Genomic DNA, 25,943 nt, shown 5'->3' with positions numbered 1-25,943 from the left:
CAGTTGGTCTCAATATGAGAACAAACGCTCCAATGTGAGCTTCTCCAGTTTTCCCACTCTTCACATGAGAATGTTTTGTACACTCATTTTCTCTTTAGCTTGTTGTCAAAGGTAAGTAGCTCCCATCGCTCCAAGATTTATTCTTCTGTTATGTTTGTAACTGCCTCCTTTCTGGCTGTTCCTTATAACTCTTCATAAATTGTTTTCCTAAAGGCTATTGAATGTTTCCAAATCTAATGGTCTCTTGTCATTTATTTATTAATTCAACAAATATTTGAGTTTGCTCCATCTGCCAGACCTCAATAAATGCTTACGCAAATAGATGAGAGAGCAGGGAGCTCATAGTCTAGGACCGGAATTGGCAGATATTTTTGTAAAGAAGTAGGTAGTGAATAACTTGAGTTTTGTAGGCCACACCGGCTCTGTTGTAAATATTCAGCTCTGCTTTTGTAGGGTGAAAATAGCCATTGACAAATACAAATCAGTGGGTATAGCTATATTACAATTAAACTTTATTTAGAAAAACATGCTGGCTGGCTTTGGCCTGTGGGCTGTAATTTGCCAACTCCCTGGACTAGTGTTTAGAGTTTTTCATCTACTTATATATTTATTACTCTTTACTACTTCCTTTGTGAAACCCTCTCTCTTGAGTTCTGAGAAGTCAGAGCCTCTGTAATTTTTGCTACTTTCCTGGAAGCCTGTTCTTTGTATCTTTTTTTCCTACTTCTGTCTTCTAGGTTGGTGTCCCCGAAGGTCCTGTTCTTGGTCCTGTGTAGTTTGCTTTCTCTAAACTCTCTTGAAATCTCCTCTCATCTCATTGCAGGTGTCTAAATGAGTTGCTCTCGATCCTGACCATTCACTGATTCTATTCCTATATTCCTTTCTGCCTGCTGGGTGTGTCTTCCTCCAGCTGGACAAGTCTTCTTCTATTCGTACAAGTAAGAATGAAACCATTGTTTTCATCTTTCTAGCACACCTGCTCTTCCTTGTCTTTATTCTTCTTGTTTCTCTGTCTCATAGAGTTGTAATAACAATGAGATGTGATAACATATGTAAAGTACTAGCATAGTGTCTGGCACACAGGGGCAAATGATGAATGTTAATTCCCCCTCTTTCTCTCTGTCAGAGCAGAGTTCCATTTGCCTTGATGTGAGACCTTGGCAATACCTTTGACCTCTTCTATTTTGCACTATATTAAATAAGCTGCTTATTTAATTTTATTCTACAATATGTCTTGTCTCTGGCTTCTCTTTTTCATTTTCCCCACCATTTCCTAATTTAAAGAATTCAATTAGGCCCTGGCTGGGTAACTTAGTTGGTTCGAGTGTCATCCCAATATATGCAAAGGTTGTGCATTCGATCCCCAGTCAGGGCACATACAAGAATCAACCAGTGTGTGCATAAATAAGTGGTACAACAAACTGATGTTTCTCTCTCTCTCTTCCTCTCTCTCTCTAAAGTCAATTTACAAAAAACGAACTCAATCATTAGGCGATGCATTTGTGTGCACATAATAACAACAATAACAACAGAAGCAGATTGTCATTAGCTTAACCCAGCGGAGTGTTCTGTTTCTCATGGAACACAGCGCCTGGCAGTGAGAAGTCCAGAGCTGGTGTGGCGGCTTCACGATGCCGACGGAGATCTGACCTTTTCTACATCTCTTCTCAGACATCAACAAGTAGCTTTTGTCCTTATGCTTTTTCACGCTGTGGCCGCAGAGTGACTGCTTCGTTTTCAGCACTGCGTCTATAGTCTAGTCAGGAGGAAGGGGAAGCACAAAGGGTGAAAGACTAAAGAGCCAATCTCACCGTGTCTTTCCTCTTTTTAAAAGACTTGTCCAGAAGCCCCACCTAGCAACTTTGGATTCCATCTCATTGCGTGGCCCGTATCATGTGGCTGCTCTGATTGCTGCCCAGACAAAACAGGAGCTCTGTTAGGAAGAAGGAGAGGAGGGATATTGGGCAGGTGGCTACCAGTGTCTGCCATACTCCCATGACTGTTCCCCTGGGCTCGCACAATGCCTCCTAACTCACCCTCCCACCTCCACTTTCTTCTTAATCCGTTTTACACACTGTTACCAAAGCAGTCATTTTGGAATTTGACTCCAAATTCATCATAGCCCTCACTCGCCAATTTCACTGAAGTATAATTGACAAATAAAATTGCATATATTTAAAGTGCACAATATGATGATTTGATACACATATACATTGTGAAATCATTATCACAATTAGCAAATTTTAAGTACACAGAACAGTATTATTAACTATAGGTACCATACTGTACGTCAGAGTCCCCAGCACGTTTTCATCTCATATCTGAGCCTGTAGCCTTTGACAAGCTCCTCCCCTTTCCCGCAACCCCCAGCCCGAGGCAACCATGCTTCTACTCTCTGTTTCGGTAAGTTTGGCTTTTTCGAGATTCCACATGAGATCACAGTATTTGTCTTTTTCTCTCTGAGCTATTTCATTAAGCATATGTCCTTTAGGTTCATTCATGTCACAAAGGGCAAGATTTTTTTCTTTTTCATGGCTGAATAATATTCCACACATTCCATTATATATATTACATACATGCACACATATATCATCATAGTTTTTAATCCATCAGTGAACACTTGGGTTGTTTTCATATAGTATTTTGGCTATTGAGCATGAGAATGCACATGTCTCTTTAAGATACTAATTTTGCATATTTCAGATATATTTCCAGAAGTGTGACTGCTGGATTATATGGTAGTTCTATTTTTATTTTTTTTTAATTTTTATTTATAAATTGATTTTAGTGAGAGAGGAAGGGAGAGAGAGAGAAAGAGACAGGGCCATCAATTTGTTCCTGTATGTGCCCTGACCAGGGATCAAACCGTCAATCTCTGCACTTTGGGACAGCACTCCAACCAACCAAGCTGCCTGCCCAGGGCTATTTTTAATTTTTTTAAGGAACCTACATCTGTTATCCATAATGGTTATGCCAATTCGCATTCCCACCAACAGTGGAAATATACAGGGTTCTTTTTCTCCACATCCTCACCAACGTGTTGCCTCTTGTCTCTTTGATAATAACTATGCTACCAGATGCAGGGTGATACATTGTGGTTTTGATTTGCGTTTCCCTGATGATGAATGATGTTGAGCATCTTCACATGCACCTGTTAGTCATTTGTGTGTTCTCTTTGGAAAAATGTCTATTCAGATCTTTTGCTCTTTTTTAAATCAATATTTTTTTATTGAGTTGTGTGAGTTCTTTGCACATTTTAGATATTAACTCTTATCGATAGATGGCTGTACTGTTGTCTGAATTGTTTGTGTGCCTTTAAAATTCATGTTGAAATTCTAGGCCCTGGCCGGTTGGTTTAGGGGTAGAGAGTCGGCTTGGTGTGTGGATGTCCAGGTTTGATTCCTGGCACACAGGAGAAGTGAACATCTGCTTCTCCACCCCTCCCACTCCTCTCTCCCTCTCTCTCTCTCTCTCTCTCTCTCTCTCTTTCTCTCCCTTCTCCCACAGCCATGGTTGATTGACTTGAGTGAGTTGGCCCCAGGAGCAGAAGATGACTCTGTAGCCTCTGCCTGAGGCTCTAAAAATAGCTCAGTTGCTGAGCAACAAAGCAATGCCCCAGATGGGCAGAGCATCGGCCCATAGGGGCTTGCTGGGTGGATCCCGGTTGGGACACATGTGGGAGTCTGTCTCTCTGCCTCCCTGGCTCTCACTTAATTAAAATAAAATAAAAATCTGATACCCCATGTGATAGTATTAAAAGGTGGGGACTTTGGAGGTGATTAGCTCTTGAGGGCAAATCCTTTGTGAATAGAATTACTGCCTTCATAAAAGAGGTCCTAGAGAGCTTGCTAATCCCTTTCCCGCATGTGAGATACAGGAAGAGAACTCTCAGTAGCCACCACATGGAACACAGCACCATGATCTTGAACTTCCAGCCTCCAGAACTGTGAGAAATAAATTTCTATTGTTTATAAGCTACCTAGTCTCTAGTATAGAAGCCCAATGGACTAAAAGAGTTTGTAAATAAATTCTCCCATTCCTAGGTTGCCTTTTTATTTTGTTAATTATTTATTTTGATGTGCAGAAGCTTTTTAGTTTGATGTAATAATAGTTTATTTTTGCTTTTATTGCCTGTACTTTGGGTATCATATAAAAAAAAATCACTGCAAAGACCTATGTGAAGGAGCTTTTCTACTATTTTTCCTTCTAGGAGCTTTATAGTTTTAGGTCTTATACTTATGTCTTCAGTCCATTTTGAGTTATTTGTTGTGATTTACAAAAAAAAAAAATAGGGATCCAGTTTCATTCTTTTGCATGAAGATATCCATTATTTGTTGTGAAGAGACTGTCCTTTAAACATTATGTGTTCTTGGTTACCCTGTCAAAAATTAGTTGACCAAATATGCATGAGTTTATTTTGGGTCTTTTTATTCTGTTCCATTGGTTTGCATTTCTGTTTTTATGCCAGTTCCATACTGTTTTGATTACTATAACTTTGTAATAGTAATAGCTTGAAATCAGAAACTGTGATACCTCCAGCTTTGTGAGTTTTTTTTTTCAACATCACTTGGGCTATTTGGAGTCTTCTATGGTTTCATATGAATTTTTAGGGTTCTTTTTTCCTATCTCTGTGAAAAATGCCTTTGGAATTTTGATAGGGATTGCATTCAATCTGTAGATTGCTTTGGGTAGCATGGACATTATAACAATAGTAATTCTTCCAATCCAGGGCACAGGTCTTCTTCAGTTTCTTTTATTAATGTCTTATTGTTTTCAGTGTACAGTTCTTTCCACTTCATGGTTAAATTTATTCCTAAATATTTCATTGTTTTAGATGCTATTGTAAATGGAATTATTTTCTTAATTTCTCTTTCAGATAGTTTACTGATTTTTGTGTGTTGATTTTGTATCCTGAAATTTTATTAGTTCTAACAGTTTTCTGGTGGAGCCTTTAGGATTTTCTATATATAAGATCATGTCATCTGAAAACAGATGCAATTTTACTTTCCCTTTTCTATTTGGATATATTTTATTTCTTTGCCTTGCCTAATTGCTCTGGCTAGGTTTGTGTTGGATAGAAGTGGTGTTGTCTTGTTCACTGTGAGGTATGATCTTAGCTGTAGGTTTGTGATATGTGGCCTTTATAATGTTGAGATACATTCTTTCTTTACCTAATTTATTGAAAGCTTTTATCTTGAAAGGATGTTAGATTTTGTCAAGTGGTTTTTATGTATCTATTGAGATCATCATGATTTTATCCTTCATTCTATTAATGTGATATATTATACTTATTGATTGATGCTGAAACATCCTTGATACAAAGGTTAAATGTTACTTGATCATAGTGTATGATCCTTTTAATGTATTGTTGAATTCAGTTTGTTAGTATTTTCTTGAGGAGTTTTGCTTCTGTGTTCACCAGGAATACTGGCCTGAGTTTTCTTTTCTTGTAGTGTCTTTGTTTAGTTTAGTATTAGGGTAATACTGGCCTTGGATTATGAATTTAGAAGTGTTCCCTCCACTTCACTTAAGATTGGTATTAATTTTTCTTTAAAATGTTGGTAGAATACACCAATGAAGTGATCTGGTCCTGGATTTTTCTCTGTTGGGAAATTGGTTCAATCTTCTTCTTCTCCTCCTTCTCTTTCTCCTTCTCCTTCTCCTTCTCCTTCTCCTTCTCCTTCTCCTTCTCCTTCTCCTTCTCCTTCTCCTCCTTCTCCTTCTCCTCCTCCTCCTCCTCCTTCTCCTTCTCCTTCTTCCTCCTTTTTTTTTTAGATGTTATTTAATGATTCTACAGAGGGAGGAGAGAGAGGTGGGGTGGAGAATGAGAAGTACCAACTCATAGTTGCTTCACTTTAGTTGTTTGTTGATTGCTTGTTGTATGTGCTTTAACCAGGCAGGGCCAGAATTTCGAAATGGCAACCTCAGCGTTCCAGGTCAATGCTTTATCCACTGTGCCACCAGAGGACACACCAGTGATTCAATTTTCTTGTTATGGTTTGTTCAGATTTTGTATTTCTTGATGATTTAGTTTTGTAAGTTGTGTGTTTCTAAGAGTTTTTTTGTCTGGTTTATTTCTAGAAATTTACTCATTTCCTTCAGGTTTTCCAATTTGTTGATGTATAATTGTTCATAGTAGTGTCTTATGATCCTTTGTATTTCTGTGGTTATCAGTTGTAATGTCTCCTCTTTCATTTTTGAGTCTTCCCTTTTTTTTTCTTAATTAGTATAGGTAAAAGTATGTCAACTTCAGTTATCTTTTCAAAAAGCCAGCTGTTAGTTTTGTTGATCTTTTGTATCATTTTTCTAGTCTCTATTTCATTTGTTTCTGCTCTAATTTTATTATTTGCTTCCTTCTGCTAACTTTGGGCTTAGTTTTCTTCTTATTTTTTCTCTAGTTCTTTGAGGTATAAAGTTAGGCTGTTAATTTGAGATGAGTTATTTCTTAATGTAGGCATTTATTGATATAAACTTTCCTCTTGGAACTGCATTTGCTGCATCCTATAAGTTTTATTATGTTATATTTCCATTTTCATTTCAAGATTTTAAATTTTTCTCTTCTAATTTGATTTCTTTATCATACTACTTTTGAGAAGTTTCTATCACTTAAAAACAAAACTAATGTTCTTAGTCTGGTATTCAAGAACCTCCTTGTGTGGCTCCAAATGACCATCTAAGATTGAGTTCTAGCTTACCTTTCTCTACACTCTTCAGACAAACAGGTCTGTTATGTTAGCCTCAAGCATTCCTTTCTTCATGCCTTTTCACAAACTGTTCCCATTGTCTGTAGTTTTTTTAGTTTTTTCTGAAAGTTCAAGCTCTCATATCTTTCAAGGCCTACATCATATGCCATCTCTTAGTTTGGTCCTTCCTGGTCCTCTCATTATTGTACATTTCTTAAATGGTAATGGTAATTTTTTTTCCAGTTGTTAGTGAATTTAAATTCTGTGTCTTAAATCCCCTTCTGGAGAGCCAGGGACTAGAAACAGGTTCTTTGTTGTAGTCAACAGTTATTCTAAAGCTAGCACGGAGCCATACATAGTCAGTACATAGTGGTTAGGTGAGTGAGTGAATATTGATACTAGGACTGTCGAGAGAACTTTGTTAAAAACTAACATTTGAGTGTGTTTGCTATGTCAGGTACTGAGTGTTTTATATATGATAACTCATTTAATTCTCACAACAATCTTTATGAAGTAGCTTCCTTTAAAAACTTCCATATTACAAATAAGGAAACTGAGACATAGAGCAGTTATGTAATCTACTTAAGATCATGTAGCCTTTAAGTGACAAAGTTGAGATTTTGAATGAGGAAGTCAGATTCTAGAGCCCATTTTCTTAATGAAAGAAAATTTCATTTTGTCTGGTTCTCTAGAGAGCCAGACAAAAGACTGAGAAATAAGGGGTGTTCTTACTCAGCTTCCTGACTCCCCGAGCTCTCTAAGCACGTGACAGTCTGTCCTGGGAGAAGGCTCACCTTCAGTGGGACAGAGCAGGGGCCTGGATCATGGATCGAGAGCTAAGGGCAGGCCAGGCGGTCGTTGCTGAACCTTTGCTACTGCAGTGGCCACGTTTGAAAGTCTTAGCACATTGTTGGTATCAATAAAATGCTCATGACCAAAAAATCCTCAAAAGTAAAAAAACAAAAACCTCTAAGAAGGAAAGGACAAGATTGCCGATTGTTTGCTATATTTTAATTTAGTTTTTAATTGATTTTATTGGGGTGACACTAGTTAATATAATTATACCGGTTTCAGGTGATTCTACAACACACTTCTTTACACCATATTGTGTGTTTACCCCCCAAGTCAAATCTCCATCCATCACCTTTTATCCCCCCCATCCCCATATCCTCCTCCACCTGTGCCCCCAAGTCCCAGGCAGTCATCAGACTTGTCCATGTCCATGAGTTTTTTCTTTCTATATATATTTTTTCTCAATCTCTTCACCCCCCTCACCCAGCACCCCCCCCAACAGCTGCCAGACTGCTCTTTGTATGATTCTGTCTCTATTTTGCTTGTTAGTTCATTTTGTTCATTAGATTCCATATTGGGGGAAATCATACGAAGGAAACTATCAACAAAATGAAAATACAAACCACTGAATGGGAGAACATATTCAATGGCACATCTGGTAAGAGATTAATATCCAAAATTTATAAAGAACTTATAAAACTCAACACCCAAAAAGTAATCCAGTTTAAAAATGTGCAAAGGACTTGAATGGACACATTTCTCGAGAAGACATACAGATGGCCAATAAACATATGAAAAGATGATCAGCATCACTTATCATCAGAGAAATGCAAATTAAAACTACACCTGTCAAAATGGCCATCATCAATAAATCAACAAACAGCAAGCTTTGGCAAGGATGTGGAGAAAAGGGAACCCTTGTGCACTATTGGTGGGAATGCAGACTGGTGCAGCCACTGTGGAAAGCAGTGTGGAGTTCCTTCAAAAATTAAAAATGGAACTGCCTTACGATCCAGTGATTCCACTTCTGGGATGTATCCGAAGAAACCCAAAGCACTGATTAGAAAGAATATTTGCACCCCTATAGTCATTGCACTGTTATTTACAGCAGGCAAGATCTGGGAACAGCCCAAATGCCCATCAGTAGATGAATGGATGAAAAAGCTGCAGCACATTTACCTAACAGAATACTACTCAGCTGTAAAAACTAAGGAAATCTTACCTTTGCTACAGCATGGATGGACCTGGAGAGCATTATGCTAAGTGAAATAAGCCATCAGAGCTTGTTTGCTTTTTAAGAAAATAAGTGAATTTTGTTTAATTTTTGCTAAGTGGAGGGCTTTGCCAGAGTGCTCATAGCAAAATATTCTAAGACCCGACTGAAAACCATGACATCTCTTACCTGTGGGAGATTAATCACCCTCTAAAATCGTGTGCTTTTATAGAGGGTAAACGCAGGGAAAAAAGAAAAACAGTAAAGGTAGGGCTTTGGAGGGCTTAGCACAGAGTCTGCACAGCATGTTGGGAGCCAGGCACCACCCTCAGCTGCCAGTTGCTGTTAAGGATAATCAGCAGCCCTTGTGTTCCCTGTTAACCCACAGAACAAACCTTACCTTGGGGCCCTTGGCTGTAACTTGAGCTAGCTTTGTCTTAAACAGTGTCACTGTTGCCAGCTCTCTGCATGTACTCCATCTTACTCAAAGGAGCAGATGTCATGGGCATTTCCCTTGTCCTTTGAAGCAGTATGCTTACCTGGTTTCTTCAGTGAATGGGGAGTTATCTTCTCCTCCTCCGAATGATTGGATGATCACATTTTAGATTTTATTTATTCATTTTTAGAGAGAGAGAGAGAAGGGGGAAGGAGCAGGAAGCATCAACCCCCATATGTGCCTTGACCAGGCAAGCCCAGGGTTTCGAACTGGTGACCTCAGCATTCCAGGTCAACACTTTATCTGCTGCGCCACCAAGGGTCAGGCTGGATGATCGCACTTTAAATGTAGATGCTCCATGGCTCTTCTGTAACTGCGAAGATATGGAAGCTTGAGGTTTGACTGCGTTCTGCCACTAAAATAGCTCCCTGGCAGTCTTTCATAACTTAGCATATAGGATTGGAGCTAACCCATCAGATGAACATATTCTGCTTCTATAATAATTCCAGACTGCGTTTACATACTGAAGATTTTTATTATAATTTTATTGTTTTTGTTTTATTATGAAAATAATACCTGAGCTGAAGAAAAATATTCAAGTAGTAAAAATTTAGGAAATACAAATAGAAATGAGCAAAAATATTTCTTAAAATCCTAAAACCTAGAGATGATGACTTCTAATATTTTGTTTTATGCATATAAAATGAAGTAAGTCTATAATACAATTTACCAGCTTTCTTCACTTGATGGTATATCATAAACATTTCCAATATCAAAACATTTTATGGTATATTAATAGTTTACTTATTTGAGTAGGTGTTGTATTCATATGGGAGATATACTCACACATATGTATATATATGTGTGTGTGTGTGTATGTACATATATATTGAAGGGACCAAGGAGAATTTTGTTCCGATCCCATCTTCCTTCTACCTACATGCTGCCCTCCGTTTGTAGTGTCTTTGCACAATATTAGCAAATTTAAATACATATTCCTATTCCCCCACAACTTTTACACAAAAGGAAGCATTCTAGATACACTTTTGCACCTTGGTATTCTCACTAACAAGATATCTTTCTACTCTTTCTACAACATTAGCAATACTGCGTTACCACTACCTTGCCTGCTTGTTGTGTATATTATTTAATCACTTCTGATTTTAGAACAAATTTTTTTTTTTTTTTTTTACATTTAGGCTGTCTCAAAATAGCTTTATAGGTGTATCTCTCTATAATCTGTGACTATTTCCTTAGGATAAATTATTTGAATATTTTTTTTCTGGGCTGTTGCTTCGTGTTTGCAAACTGTTCCTGAAAGGTTATACAATTTATACCTCTTCCAGCAAGGGTCACCTCCAGGATAAAAGGGAAATAAGTTAAAAGGCTATGTGGAACAGTGAACTTTTTTTTTTTTTTGTATTTTTCTGAAGCTGGAAACGGGGAGGCAGTAAGACAGACTCCCGCATGCGCCCGACTGGGATCCACCCGGCACGCCCACCAGGGGGCGATGCTCTGCCCATCAGAGGCGTCGCTCTGTCATGACCAGAGCCACTCCAGCGCCTGAGGCAGAGGCCATGGAGCCATCCCCAGCGCCCGGGCCATCTTTTGCTCCAATGGAGCCTCGGCTGCGGGAGGGGAAGAGAGAGACAGAGAGGAAGGAGAGGGGGAGGGGTGGAGAAGCAAATGGGCGCTTCTCCTATGTGCCCTGGCCGGGAATCGAACCCGGGACTTCCGCACGCCAGGCCGACACTCTACCACCGAGCCAACCTGCCAGGGCTGGAACAGTGAACTTTTAAAAAATTATATAAAAGACAAAATAGGTACAAAATACAGTGGTGGGTTGGTATTGTGACGTTCCGGAAGGAGGGGTGTTGGGTGAGACTGACTGGGCGCGCCTGAAAGAGCGTATGAGAACTCGGGCGAGGGGTCGGCTCTGGTCTCGCCTCTGACAGGAGAGCTGCATCTGGGATAAGGCAGTTAGATCTTCTTAATTTTCCCCCTTCTCCCCCCCCCCTTTGGTTTGGTCACTAAGATCTTCCAGTCTGTTTCCTCATCATTAGAAGGGGGGGGCGCTTACTGAGTTTGTTTGAGCCACCTTTTATTCCAAAACGGGTCTGTGAAGATGAAACAGGAGAGTTTCTTAATGCTCTAAAATCCTTTAATTTTATAACTGTACCTTTGTGTTCAAGAGAAATAGAAATCAGGCTCCTGCTTCTCCTGTTGTGATTGGACGGGAGAGACCACCCTTCTCCCAATGCTCTGGGTTCCTAATCTCTCTTCATTTCAGTAAATGCTAAGCCTTTTAAACTTCTCAACTCGCCACGTACAGCATCTCTTACCTTCACAGATAACCTTTCACAGAGTTCAGGGTGAACTGGAGAGGGACTGTTAAGAGGACAAGAGATCCCTGACTGCACAGTTATAGATAAACATTTTAAAACTCAGACGTTTATTTTTAGATGATGTAATACGGCTGATGTAGATCATACGACTCCCACAAACAAGGAACTGGGCTGGTGGTGGTGTGAGACTTGGCTCAGTGTGGGCAGTGATTTAACAGATGGCAGCAAGGGAGGCCAAACTCCAGTGCAAAAGCTGCCCCAGTCAGGCTGTCCTGAAGTGGAGGTCACCCACCGGCCAGCCGCTGCAGGCTAGTGACCACTCTTGGCCAGCTCCGCGTCGAAGCTGTTTGTCATTAGAAGCTTCCCCGACTGCACCTACTGAGAACTGTGCTCACTGAGATAAGACTGGCGAGGAATAAATTCCATGTTCCGTCATTTCCTTCCTTCCTCCACAGCAAACAAACCGAAGTGGACGCAGAACAGCAAGAACTGGAGGCACTAATCAGCACAGTCCAGGAGCGGCTGAAAGACCATCCGTGCAGAGCCGGCATCCACGAGGCCTTTCGGACCCATGACAAGGAGGCCTCAGGGCTTGTGGACAAAGAGGTGTTCTTTAATATCTGTGGCTCTCTTAACGTCCCAGTTGACGATTCCTTGATTAATGAGGTCAGTATGAGTTGTTCTCCTGGGCTGAGTGTGGGGGCCGGCCACTGTGCGTTCTCTCCTAAAGACAGTTGCATGTGTATTTCACTGTAACTGGGGGAGATCTGGGGTCTTCACATCAGATCTCCTGTCCGGTCCTGATTATGGTTTACCCGCTAGATTCATGTGCAATCTTTTCTAATTGCTGTTGTCGGGATCTCTTTAAGTGGTATGGAGCTAGACATCACAGAGGGGCTGGTAAGATGTGTCAGGGCCGACGAAGGGCCACGGAGGTTGTCCTGTAGGGGCGCTGCCCAGGGGAAACCCAAGGGCACCGGGATTGAGTGGGTTGGTGGGAAGTCTTTGACACCTTTCACAGCGATGGTACATTAGCCTATGAGTAGAACTAGCATGGGAGGAGGTGTGACCACTACCCAGGGACAGTGTTATCCGTCAGGCGGGGTTGCATGGCAACATGGACATTCTCCTGTAATTTTCATGAGTCAGTTGGAGAGGGTGTTTGTTGGGTCTGGGTTCAGAGGCAAGGGACAGAAGGGTGCAAGGGGCCAGAAGCTGGAAGAAGACGCGCAGGCCGTAGGCTTTATTGGGTGGCGGCAGCCTGACGCAGTGCAGTTTATAGTATATCACACAAAAGTGGCACCAAGCCATAATTACAGAAAGTGGGGGTAACATTATCAGTTACATAAGGTGGGTGCTCATGTGTACCCACCTGTTTCCCTTAGTCGTGCATGGTCGGATCTGATGTAGACCTCATCTTGTGCAGGCTGTCTACCAATTCTGGGGAGACCAGCTTCCCCACAGCATTTCATGCCTTTTTTTTTTTATTTATAAACCCCATTAGCTAGGGTTCCCCTAGAACCCTGGTTGGCAAACTGCGGCTTGTGAGCCACGTGCAGCTCTTTGGCCCCTTGAGTGTGGCTCTTCCACAAAATACCGTGTGTGGGCGCTACCTCGATAAGGAATGTACCTACCTGTATAGTTTAAGTTTAAAAAAATTGGCTCTCAAAAGAAATTTCAATCACTGTACTGCTGATATTTGACTCTGTTGACTAATGAGCTTGCCGACCACTGCCCTAGAAGTCAGGCAAAATTCCTCCCACCTTGCCAATGACTGTGACTTGTTATCATTGAGACGTTCTCATTGGTTAAGAACACTGGGGTGCTGCAGGCCTTAAAGATCTTCTAGCTAAAAGCAATGTTCAGAGTTTCGATTCATTTAGGGAAGACTTTTGTTTAGGGCTAGAGTGACGAGGTGGGAGACGACGACATTTTGCAGACCAGAACATTAGGAAGGAGTGGGGGAGGCAGACGAAGGGTATTTGTTCATATGGACCAAGGCCCATTTGGCTTCCTGGGTCTCTGATTGACATCATGCCCAGATTTTGATTTTTAAGTCATTTGTACTGTGTGTGGCCTGACATGAGAGAGGGCTGTGGTCAGTGGGAAGTGGGATGGGGAAGGTGGGTGGGATGGATTTTCATGTGTCTTATGAAGACAGCCACACAAACCAGATCGCTATCATTCACACCTGAGTTTTAGGGGACATGGTTTGAGCAGTGACATAACTAGATTCTTCTATGAGACCATGATAACAGCAACCTGCTATTTCAAGAGTCTTACTCTATACAAAGAGGGTGGACAAATTATTGAATTTGAATGTAAAAGCAATTAAAAGTTCTTAAAAAAAAACATTTTTAAAATGACACTGCCCTTATAAATGCAAATCTTAGTCTTGAAATCTTGGGCAGGCCGTTTACTCCATGTGAGGCTTGATTTTATTAATAGAGGGGATAATATCTGACCTACCTACTGGGTGCACAGTCTCATTTTAGAACCAACTGAGGATATAAAGACCCTGAGCTGGCCTACAAAGGCTGGGTCGTTACTGACATGTGCACTCTGGAGTCAGGCCACATGCCTGTCTCACCTGCTCTCTGTTTTCTTCCACAGTTAATCAGGATGTGCTCTCATGGTGAAGACAAGATTAACTACTATAACTTCGTTCGTGCCTTCTCAAACTGACCTGGCTGATGAGAGATTGGACTTACACTTTGAAACGTACCTTGTATTCTTCGTAGAGGCATTTACAGAGCTCTTGAAATTATATTTTCCTTTCTTTTTGTTTGGTTCTTGCATTTCACTGCTTCTGAAGTCTAAATAGTATCTTGTAGGAGCTAAGATTGGTGCCTTATTTAGGGAAGCAGGGGTAGGGGTGTTGTGATGGCTAATTTTATGTATCAAGTTGACTGGCCCTTGGGATACCTAGATATTTGCCCAGTTATTTCTGGGTGTCTGTGAGGGTGTTTCTGGATGTGATTGACATTTGAATTGGTAGACTGAGTAAGGCAAATGGCCCTCCACATTGTGGGTGGGCTTCATCCAACTCATTAAAGGCCTAAATAGAACAAAAAGGCTGACCCTTCTCCAAGTAAGAGTGAATTCCCCCCTGTATACCTTCAAACTGTGACATCATCTTTTTCCTGCCTTCTGACTCAAACTGAAATATCCACTCCTCCTGGGTCTTGGGCCTGCAGGCCTTCAGACCAGAGCTCCACCCTCAGCTCCCACAGGTCTCCTCCAGGTTGCTGACTGCAGATCTTGGGACTCGTCAGCCTCCATAATCACATGAACCAATTTCTCATAATAAACCTCACTCTCTCTCTATTATACATCCGATTGGTTCTGTTTCTCTGGAGCACAGAGTAATACAGGTAGATAACGACTAAGAGCAGGGGAAAGATGGAAATTGCTAGGAGAAGCATCATTTGCGGTTTTGGAAATAAGTTTGTGGTACTAGTGTTGCTGCTAAGCCAATGCTCTGCCCCCCACCTGCCTGTGTGCCCCAGCATTACAGGGAAGCACAACACATGTGGTTTTAGGCCCATTAGTAGACCTGCATCTTTTTTTCTCTGAAGTGAGAAGCGGGGAGGCAGACAGACAGACTCCCACATGTGCCTGACCAGGATCCACCCAGCATGCCCACCAGGGGGCGATGCTCTGCCCATCTGGGGCCTTGCTCCATTGCAACCAGAGTCATTCTAGTGCCTGAGGCAGAGGCCATGGAGCCATCCTCAGCGCCCGGGCTATCTTTGCTCCAATGGAGCCTTGGCAACAGGAGGGGAAGAGAGAGACAGAAAGGAGGGAGAGGGGGGAAGGGTAGAGAAGCAGATGGGCACCTCTCTGTGTGCCCTGGCCAGGAATCGAACCCAGGACTTCCACAGGTTGGGCCAACACTCTACCACTGAGCCAACCAGCCAGGTCTGTATACCTGCATTTTTTTAAAAATGACATAGAACAGAAAATACCAAAGTGTGGTGCACATAGTAGGGTGTGTACTGTTCATGAAACCTTCACTTCAATGGAGTGTGTATTTACTGTGTCAGTATGTAAAATCTATTTCTTGATGAGGTTTGTAGCTAAAAACAAACAGACCAAAAAATAAATAAAAAAAGAAGGAAGAAAATTTAGAAAAACTCTGCTTTTAGAGAGCCTGCTTTAAGGTAGGAGAAAAGACTAGTAGCAGTTACTGGTTTTCAAATGAGCTTGGATAGACTTTCTAGAATCAGAGCTGTACCCTAATTAAAGTTGGCCACTAACTTCATCCTTATAAATGCTCTCCGAGATTCCTCTCTGCTGCCTGAACAATGGTATAAATGAGGATGGAGTTATATGATTAGGATGCCTGGCCCTCTCTGAACTAGTGGGAACTTCCCTTGGCTTCACCTCTCCTACTGAGCTGAGCCGCCTCGAACCAGCTCAATAAAAGGGCCATAAATGTGTTATGTTGATGCTCCCTTTTCTGATCCAGGTTGATATCTCAAAGAGAATCCACATTTCATTTTATTTTTCCCATTCACTTATAACTATAAAAAAGTCTGATTTTCAAGGATTTAAAAGTCCCTTACATGAAGCTCTGTCCTGCCTGCCCCAGCTCAGTCCTGCCCCAAGCTTGCCATCTTGCACTGTGTGTGGGTAGGTGGCGGGTGGGGGGCTCAGGGCAGGTATAGTGGGTTTCTTCTTCCTCCTGGTTTCTCTTCCTTTTGCCCCCATTCAGCCATAGTGCTGTCTCTGGCCCTTCTAGTGTCTGGAAAGGGCAAAGTCATGAGCTGGGGTCAGGACCTAAAGGCTGGCTTGCTCGCTCTCCCAGGTCACCTTTATTGTGAGCTCAGAGGGCGCTTTCCCACAGGATGCTTCCCAGTGTGCACTCCCGATGCAGACGGCCCGCTCCGGCTGACTCCGCCCTCCCGTCCACCCTCACACTGCTCACCCGGCTGACTCCGCCCTCCCGTCCACCCTCACACTGCTCACCCGGCTGACTCCGCCCTCCCGTCCACCCTCACACTGCTCACCCGGCTGACTCCGCCCTCCCGTCCACCCTCACACTGCTCATCCGGCTGACTCCGCCCTCCCGTCCACCCTCACACTGCTCATCCGGCTGACTCCGCCCTCCCGCCCACCCTCACACTGCTCATCCCTCGGACGGCCTTTTCTTTCCGGCTGACTCGCCCTCCCAGGGCGTCCACCCGCACCCAGAATTCCCATCCCGGTGGCTCTGCAGGCAGGGCAGTTAGGCAGCTCAGCCAGTCTCTTCCCTTGAGACTTATTTTAGGTAAGAATCCTGTGCTCATCACACTCGCTCCAGAGGACCCATGTGAAGCCCTGATCTGTTAAAGCGCTGCCATCACTTAGCTTGGGGACCTGCAGCACCCCGATGGCCCCTCTCAAGGAATCGTGCTCTGCAGCAAGTTCCCATCACCCTGCCTCCTGGGGAAGGGAGAAGCTGGCGAGAGCCTTGGGCGCCTCTTCAGCAAGTCTCCACGGAGCTGCCTCCGTCTGCAGCATACGGTGATATTTGCCAATTTCTGTCTTTAGTTAAAATGGAGACATTACGGAAAAAGTCTCATTTAATATCCTTCTACCTACCCTTTGAGAAACAAGTGCTCCGAGTCCTTCTCAGTTCTGACATCCTTTCCTTTTTTATTCTCCTATCTTTCCCACTGTAAAGGGGACCAGGATTAAGCTGTCAGCCCCACTGTGTTAGAGAAGTGTCTCACAGTAAAGTTGGCACCACTCCCATATAGGCCTTAAGCTTGCTGTCCACACCTCATCTTCCGAGTTTCCCAAGACGGAGAAGCCAAGGTCTGCCAGCACCATCACAAGGCTCAGAAGCTGCTTCACCGGAGACCAGAGCCAGCAGGCCACTGCTGCGGCGGCCACGCTCACTGCTTTCCGCTGCCAGATCATGCAAGGCATCCAAGTGGAGGAGCCGCGAGGCGGGTCCTAACGGCAGTGACACCACTGGGTGTCATTTGTGCAACCTTATGCCACAGTCACACCTGGCCTGCATCTGGCATCCTGGCGCAGATGCTAGGGAGAGAACTGAGCATTAGCCTGCAGCAAGCTTTGTGGAGGGAAGAAGAAATAACCATCCTCAGATTGGGCCACCAGGGAGCTGAGACAGAAAAAGCTGGCATCACCTAGTAGCGTCCGCTGCAGAGGCACACAGTACACAGGACTGCAGGATCTACCTGGAGGGTGTGTGTAAGAGGGCTCAAGGTGGCTCACAGCTTTAGGGCCAGTGTCTCTGTCTCTGTGTGAGTATTAGCTGCAAGTTACTGCTCCTCAGGCCCTAGGTTTGTACTTTCTGTACCACCAGGGGGCCTTGAAAATACCATCTCATTAGGGTATATCAAACTCATCTACAGGCTTTGAGGGTATTAGGGACCAACAGGTAGAGAAGACATTTCTAACTGTTTTCTCGAGAGGATCGAGGGTCACTTGGGTGAATGACTTCTGGCGATCCTGCTGGCACCTGAGTATGATGACTATGTTCATTAAAAAAATAATTTGAGTGCGATATGTGTATATAAACTTGACATCACTATCCCTAAATCTTATCACTACCACTTCCTGCAAAAAGAAGCAAGCCAACCAACCAACCCCCAAAACTGTAGAACACAGGTGAGCAAACAGGCTCAGAAAGGTTAACAGCTCGAGGTCACCTAGCCTCTCACGCAGAGCAGGGCAGCAGCCCGAGCCTGTGCCCGAGCCTGCCTCCACCAGCACCACTCACCTGCACCCCCAGCACACGTGTCCTGTTAGTCCTCCAACCTGGGGGTGTCCTTGCTAACTGCCCCCTGTGACTGCACTCTTCTCCTGAGCTGAGCTATCTCTGAAGATGGCTCTGGGAAACACAGAAGACGGCTGCAGGCAATAGGCCATCTAACTGACACCAGCAGTCCCCACTGCCCACCATTGTTACTAATATGCAAACATCGACTCATTACCAACACAAACGTGTGGTGGCTTTTACTTGCTCCCATCTCCTGCTCCTCAGATGACTTCATGATCTAGTGGATGTCTAGTATGGGCTTCCGACTCACAAACCCCATGTCAAAACTCCTTTCCACGTTTGTACTTCACTGTGATACTCAAAGAAAAATGATGGTTGCTATTACCTCATATTTATACAACTCTCTCCACCCTTAATTCCAACTCACGAGCAAAATTAATATATCTCAAAAGATATACAAGAAGTGACTAATATAGTGAAAACTATTAGAAATTAGACTAAAATTGACTCACTTTTTTTCACATAAAAGCAAAGGTAACCATCCAGATCAAAAGGGAATCAAAGGAATTTTACCAGAGACAATTAACTGATAATTCTATGCCTTTTATTCAGTTATTTCAAAAATACTTGCTGATCATTTGTTTCAAAATGTACATTTAAAAAATTCATACAAAACTGTAATTTGTTTTCAAACCAGACAGAAACAGTGGAAAAAGGATTTTGAAAAAAGTTCACCAAAAGTAAAAAGACACCCCCCCCCCCCCAAAAAAAAACAAACCTTTTACATGAGCATAAATACGGCAGGTACAAATTTTCCTTGAGTTCCTTGTTGAAATTTGGTCCATAACATGAACAGGCTAAAACAGAAAAACAAAAAGACACTTTTTGTCCACATTTGCATTGAGTTGCTCAGGGCACCAGCAGCCTCAGCTCATCCTTCAGATGTTTATTGAACAAGAGGAACAGAAAAATGAGGTGTAGTCTCATCACATGAACACTCGAGTCTGTGCCCAAGGAGATGGTGTACTGAGCCACAGCCAGCTCCTGTCAGGTGAACAGGCTGTCACACACGTGGCCGACACCCACAACAGTCCCCCTCCTCTCTACCTGAACAAGACTCGAGAGTGCCGTTAGGCAGCGATGGTGACACTTCGGGAGTCACAACAGATCTTATCCCCAGACATCTTACTAATGCCCCATCATGAGGATAGCTTTCCTTTTCAACAGATTTCTTCAATTCATACGGACTTCTAAGATGATGCTACAATGTTCAACTAGTGCCACAGAAACCCACCCAGGATCACAGAATGACAGCGACAGAGGGGAAGTGGCTAATGTTTCTTCTGTAGGGGATGACGACTGTCCCTCCCGTGGGTCCCTTTCCTTCCCCACTGCAGGGCGTTGTAAGGGACAGCAAGGCCTGTGGACGACCACTGGCCGGGAGGGTTATTGCACAACCCGGAAGAGCGAGGGAAAGGCGGGGGGGGGGGGGGGGGGGGCGCTGCTGCGTACACCAGGTAACACTGAATTAGGAGCTCGAAGGAGTTCTGCCCCAGCCGACCTAGACCCACTGTCCAACGGGCGTCTGGGAGTTAGCACTTGTGACCGGGAAGTAAACACTGCTGTCATAGACACTTTGGGTTGAATGGGAAGCAAACAGATTAGAAGTTATAGCATGGGTACCTCTCTTTATAATCGGGGGTGGGGTGCACTGGAAGAGCAGGGCTGCCTGTGTCGGGGCCACAGGCACAAAGGGGCTTAGCGCTCCTGGGCCTCCGAGCGCCCTTCCCTTAGCGACACGAGGCGCAGGGCCTGCATCGGCCTGAAGCTGACTCAAGGAGAAAGCAGAAACAAAGCAGAGAACACACCACAGACGCCGGCAAAATGGGGGAGCGGAGAAGGTTTAGACAGATGAGGCAAAACTGTCACAATCTGTGTCCCTTTTTTTTTTTTTTAACATGTGACTATACCGGGGCCCAGTGTCCTTGGCTGCACGTGACACACAAGCCCAGAGCCCTGGCAGCTGGGGGCTGGCCATGCGGCTCAGGGAAGGCCAAAGGCCACACGGCAAGTAAGGCACCTCTTATACAAAGAGTAAGAATCCGCTAGGACAGAACTGGCGCAGGCTGCCGAGTCCGGGGCCACACAGCCGGTAGCCCCCGTGGCCCCGTGCTTGCCTGACGCCTCTATAAAGACGGAGTGGAGGCTGGGGGGACACACGGCAGCTGAGGAGGACGGCGTTCTCAGCCTTTGGGGAGCACAGCGGGTGAAGTCAGTAAAGGCTTCCTCACTGGACCAGGAATGGGCCAGAGAGGGATTCTATTTAAGTTTCAAGTCAGCTGACAATGACCCAATTCTCTAGTCGTGCCCAATGTTCCTCCAGACACACGGGCCGTGAGCTGGAGGCCGTGGGCAGGAATCAAGACCCCTCAGCTGTCCTGACTCCCACGCCTCCCACGCGCTCCATTAAACAGAGGCCTACGGGACCAGGAACGGAAGTCTGTCCACCTGTGACACGAGGCCCCAGGCAGGGAGGGAGTTAGGTCCTGACCCCTACCCCGCCCAGGAGACACCGCCGGGGAAGCCGAAGCCTGTGACGAAACCCCACCCAAGCTTCCGCGGCCGCGGAGCCCCCTCGCGTCAACAAGGCCTCCGATGCGGGGTTCTCGGTCCGGTCCTGGAATCTCGGTAGGGGATGCTCTCTCTGGCCCTACCTCTCATTCACCACGTGGAATAAAGGTCAAAGACTACTGAGGAAGGGGCCCCCCAGGAAAGCCAGCAGCCCGGCATCAGGGGTTTCTAGGGGCCGGGGTCCCAGTCAAGAGCGGCCCGGAGCACAGGTGCCTTGTGGCTTCTGAAATGTCGGTAGGTTCTGCCTCCAGACGGAAAGAGAAAAGGTTCTTTCGGCAACAATTTCAGTCTGGTGACCCCAACACACAAGGTTGGCTCTCCTCCTGGCTCGGCCTGCTCTCCCCGCCCCAGAACTGTCCCCTACCTTCAGAAGGAGCACATGTAACTTATTAATAGTGCAGCTCAGAGCCTGGATGGTAAAAACAATGTTTCCATCACCGAGCCTGCAAGGAGGGGGTCGGCAGCATGGGTCCTCACGGCCCACCCACACGGCCGCCACGGCCCTCTCCAGCCACTGCCACCGGCCTGGCGCCCCCACGATGGTGCCAGTCAGAGAGGCTGACAGCAGTGGTTGCTGAGGTAGATTAGCACGTGCCCTGCTCTGTGGATGGTGCTGAGCTGGCCTCTCGCTCGGGGAGGGGTCTGATGGGCCTGCACAGATGGCTTGCATGCTGGGGACAGGAGAAATTGTTTAAGATGGAAGAAAACAGCCACAGGGGCCAGGTCAGGACTGGCCAGCCCCACGAGCTCACAGGATGAAGTGGAAGTGGGTCGTTCTGGCCCCTGGCAACGCGCTTTGTGCCAACCTGCCAAAGATGTAGCTCTACTCTGAAAGAAGTGTGCCTGGGACGCCAGTGGGGTGACAAGGCCCCTAAAATGACCTCACTCGAGTCTTTCCTCAAATGGTTCCGGAACCCGGCTGGTGAGCTGCTGGCCCTCCTCACGCCTCCAGTTTTCTCCCAGCAGCACCTCTGAACAGACCCGGTGCTTTAGGAAACAGAGCCCTAGCCTGCTGGGCCCCTGGGGACGCTGCACTGTGGCACGGGAGCCCGCAGGCAGCCTAGGGGACACGAGCCCGTGTGGTCTCTGGGGCAAACACTGAGGCCACCTTTGCACAGAAGGGAGGCCACCAGCGGGCAGGACCGAGCTGCTGCTCAGTGCCCCAGCCCGCAGTGCACGTGGGTCTGCTGAAGCTACGACCCCACAATTTAACGGGCTCACCCGGGGCAGCAAACTGCAGGGGGCCGAAACACACTGCCCGGGACGCAGCCTGGGGACAACCCTGCCAGCAGCAGCCACCAGGCCACCCTTTCACCAAGGTTCTGCTCTGCAGCCCGGAGAGCTGTCAGAGAAGGATGGGAAAGATGCCCCTTTTCAAAAACGCGGACCCACTTCCTAAGAGCAATCAGACGAAACCAAGGGCAGTTCCTCCTTGTCAGCCACCGGATCCTGACAGAGATGAGGGGCCACAGTGGAGTCAGGAAACGCATCCCTTAGTCTCTAGACAATTAAAATTGATCTCTGATGCAAGTGAAGCGGGGAAGGAGTGTTCCCCGTCCCCCCTTCTTGGAGAATACTCCAAGGCCTGGCTTCCACAGGGCTGTCAGAAAGAGGACCAGCCTGTCACGACACTAACATTCCTGTGCCCACCGAGAACAGCCCATCACTGCAGCACCGAGCTCGGGCATGCTGGCACAGGACCTCTGAAAGCCTAACTCTTCTGCTGACGTCCTCACAAGGCCCCACGGAGACAGGGAGGCCTCGTGACGGGGGAGAGGGGAGGAGAAGACTAGGGAGGGGCAGGGCAGAGCCCGAGCATGGCTGTGCTGCTCACCCACGCGGCCTGGCCTGGCTCAGACCGCCTAAAACGCTGTACGTGTGCTCCACAAACATCAGCAGATGACAGGACAATTGCAAAGAATACTCAACAAGGGAGGCCGGGGGAGAGAGACACAGGCACCCCCGCGGTGGGGAGGGGCTGGCGGGTAGAGATGAAGTCAGGCAGCAGGGTAGGCCCCCCCCCAGGGCTGCCTGGGTCTGGGGCTTAGACCAGCACATGCCCAGCTGGTCTGACGGCTGTTGGATTTGGTTCTGAAAGCTGGTGAATGGCTGACAAAGCAGGTGCAGCTGGGGCCACAGAAGACAGGCCTGGGGCGACTCCGCTGCTACCGCCTTCCCGGGAGAGCCTGCCGCTCCGTCGACCCCGCTCGTGCTCTGGAGCGTGGGAGGACGTGTCCTGTCCCCAGCACTTCCCCAGCAGACAAGGGCAGGCTGCTTCCCAATGCAGGACCAGACACTGGCGAGCGGTCTCGAGTCATGGGGCCCAACACAGTCAACGCCATCCTTCTGGACCGAGCTGCCAGGTCCCAAAGCCCAGCGCCGTGGTGCTGACGAGGAGCAGCGGCCCTGCTGGGCCTCGAGACCGTGCGTGCAGGGTCGGAGCCACACATCTCGTCCGTCAATCAGCACCTCGGAGGTCAGGATCCAGGGGAGCCGGTCTCTTCCCCTCGCCCGTCCGTCCACGCAGGGACCGCCCGGAGGCCTGCTGCCGGCCCCTGGTGCAGGCTCCTCGGCATGCGGCGTCCGACTCCGACACGTCCTGGGGACCGATGCGGGGCTGGGCGACCAGGACTGCAATCTGAGCTCCCTCTCATGGTAAAAATCAAGACACAGAAAAATTGCACAATCTGGTAAAAGAAGTAAACAGAGAAAAGAAGCAGTCGCAGAGGACGAGAAAGAGGAGGCAAAGCAGAAAGGTCACTGTGAGAACCTGGGCTTCTAGAAAACCCAGCACAGGACAGAGCTGAGCAGATGAGGTGGCTTGAGGAAGAGGAGGAGGAAGATTTTTGGTTTTATTGAGAATGGTTTATGAGCATAAGAGCCAAGAAGTAAGAAAGGAAAAGCCCGTTTAAAGACAGGTTCCTGCTGTCCGAGGTGGAGCGTGGCGAGCAGGAAGGGGAGGCAGTGACGGAGGCCTGGGCCCCCCGCTGCCCTGTGGGGCACCCCCACGAGAGGATTCCTGTTCTCAGCACTTTGGCCTTAAGGAGACTTGAGTTTCTTAGTCCGTGGGGAGGTTCCATTCTCTGCTTTCACCACTCCATTTTCGTGGTAACCTAGGAGACAGAGGGAGACAGGCGTGGTGTTTCTGCTGGGACTGGAGCAGGAGAGGCGTTCGGGACCCAGGCGGCCTGGCCCGGCCACGGCCGCAAGATGAGCCACGGGGACCCAGCAGGCTGCCCCCGGGCTACGCGCTCCCCAGGGCTACCAGGAGCTGTCTGAGGGGGCTGGTCTCTGACCATCCTCGACGAGAGGGGCTGCGATGACCCCAGACCCCGCTGGGCCAGGTCCCTGCTGAGATCTCTCAGCTTTGCCAGGGCCCTCAGTCCTTTTCAGGCCCCTGCCGGCCGCAGCCCACGCAGCAACACCTCCGGGGAGGTGAGGACAGAGGGAAGGAGGTGGGGTGGCTGTCGGGACAGGCCTTATGCGGATGCCCCACTCCGCTGGCAGAAAACTGAGGGCAGAAAAAGATCTTTTTATTGTTGTCAAAAACAGTCCCTGTGTTTGCTCTAAGTCCAGGGGCACCCCAGGGCCGCCTCTGGCTCCCTGCCTACACACCCCAGGCAAGCAGGCAGGCCTGGGTCCCCGACACACCCAGCTGCACACGTGTGTGGCTCTAACACACATGAGCCCTTGGCAAGCAGGCCACACCTGGAGAAAGGCAGGTGAGTCAGACACAGCCTGCTGCAGCCGGGCCTCCAGGCGGGGCAGAAAGCGCAGGCTGGCAGTGCCCCAGGACCCGGGGCGGGCGGGGCTTGCTGAAGTGTGGCAGGCCCAAAAGAGAAGTGGGTGTCCCACCCCCGCGGCCCACCTGGCACCGTCATCTGGAGGCATTCCTGAAGGCAGGAGAGGAGCCGACAGCCTGGGAGGCTGAAGGGGGGGCCCGCAGTGGGGCTGAGGGCAGGTGAGGACAGAGCAGCTGTGCGGCCCAGAGAACAGGCGCAGAGCTTGGCCGGGGTCCAGAAGCCACCCCGAGGACACGTTTCCTGCCCAAGCTCCCCACCCACCATATGCCCTGCCCCGCCCAGCCAGGGCCGGCCCCGCCCACTGCCTGTCCCGGGCCGTAGCCAGCCACGTGCCACTCAGTCCCTGCCGGGAGGAGAGCCCAGGCTCAGGGAAGGAGTCCCGGCAGAGGGCCGCAGGCCGGCCGGGTCGGGGAAGGCCCAAGGAGCCCAGCAGGCTCCTTCCCACCGTCCCAGACAGACCCCGCCGCCCGCCTGCCGCCTGGCACTCACCAGATTCCCTCTTGATGAGCCGGGTTGGCAGTCTGGGGGCAGCCGGGGCTCTCCGCTTGGCGCTCTGCTCGTTCCAGTACTCCCGCCAGTGCCGCAGCTGGGAGTGGATGAAGCGCCACATGAGCCAGGCCTGGGTGGTACACAGCAGCAGCAGCACGCAGAGCCTGCGGAGGGCAGAGCGGGGGCTCAGGGGCCTCGCGGGAAGGAGCCCTGACCCCCCATGGCCCATCGCCCACCGCGCAGCAGGCCCCTGCCCGCCACCCGCCAGGACGACGAGCGCGGGGTTCGGAGCCCGTCTGTGCTCTAGCACGCTTCAGGGGTGCTGACGGGGGCCTAGGGCTCAGGAGACTCGGAAGGAGGCAGCGACAGATGTACACCCAGCTCCACGGTCACACTGTCCCTGTGCCCGGCTGGGCCCCACGGCCTGGCTCTTCCATACCCACAGCACAGCACACGGCCCATGTCAGCATCATACATACTAGAAGAATTCAAATGAATTGAACTACGATATAGCGGGAACAATTCTAGAGCGGCTTCTCATCCGGTGTGGCGCATAAAAGATGTAGCACCTGGAGCAGTCACACATCCTCCCAGCCACAGAGACCCGTGGAAACGCAGCGGCTTCCCAGCGGCTATGGGAGGCCACCGGCCAACCAGCTGAAAACACGGCTATACAGAGTCCAAGCCTAGCTGTGATGATCACCGATAGGCTGGGTGAAAACCTATTCTATTGTGCGCCACGGAGGTGACGGGGCCTCCAGTGTGGACTGAGGCCCTGACTCGTCTTCTAGGGCCTGGGCCAGGGCCAGGAAGTG

General features: G+C 47.6%; 2 protein-coding genes across 2 annotated transcripts in view; one reads left to right on the top strand and one right to left on the bottom strand.

The window, feature by feature from the left end:
* EFHC1 (EF-hand domain containing 1) overlaps positions 1–15,555 on the top strand; it is a 65,455-nt gene extending 49,900 nt beyond the window's left edge. Inside the window, exons 10-11 of the mRNA XM_066359209.1 lie at positions 11,925–12,135; positions 14,083–15,555. Coding sequence (XP_066215306.1) covers positions 11,925–12,135; positions 14,083–14,154 — 283 coding nt within the window. The 3' untranslated portion in view covers positions 14,155–15,555. The remainder of the gene's footprint in view (positions 1–11,924; positions 12,136–14,082) is intronic.
* A 3,232-nt stretch (positions 15,556–18,787) lies between these two features.
* TRAM2 (translocation associated membrane protein 2) overlaps positions 18,788–25,943 on the bottom strand; it is an 80,643-nt gene continuing 73,487 nt past the window's right edge. Inside the window, exons 10-11 of the mRNA XM_066359208.1 lie at positions 25,129–25,292; positions 18,788–23,949 (exon numbers count right to left, since the gene is read on the bottom strand). Of these exons, the coding sequence (XP_066215305.1) occupies positions 23,876–23,949; positions 25,129–25,292 (238 nt within the window). The 3' untranslated portion in view covers positions 18,788–23,875. The remainder of the gene's footprint in view (positions 23,950–25,128; positions 25,293–25,943) is intronic.

Source organism: Saccopteryx leptura, chromosome 1 (genome assembly GCF_036850995.1).
Source record: "Saccopteryx leptura isolate mSacLep1 chromosome 1, mSacLep1_pri_phased_curated, whole genome shotgun sequence".
Lineage (NCBI taxonomy): Eukaryota > Metazoa > Chordata > Mammalia > Chiroptera > Emballonuridae > Saccopteryx > Saccopteryx leptura.
The sequence above is the reverse complement of the archived record's forward strand: the minus strand, read 5'-3'. Positions and strand labels throughout refer to the sequence as shown.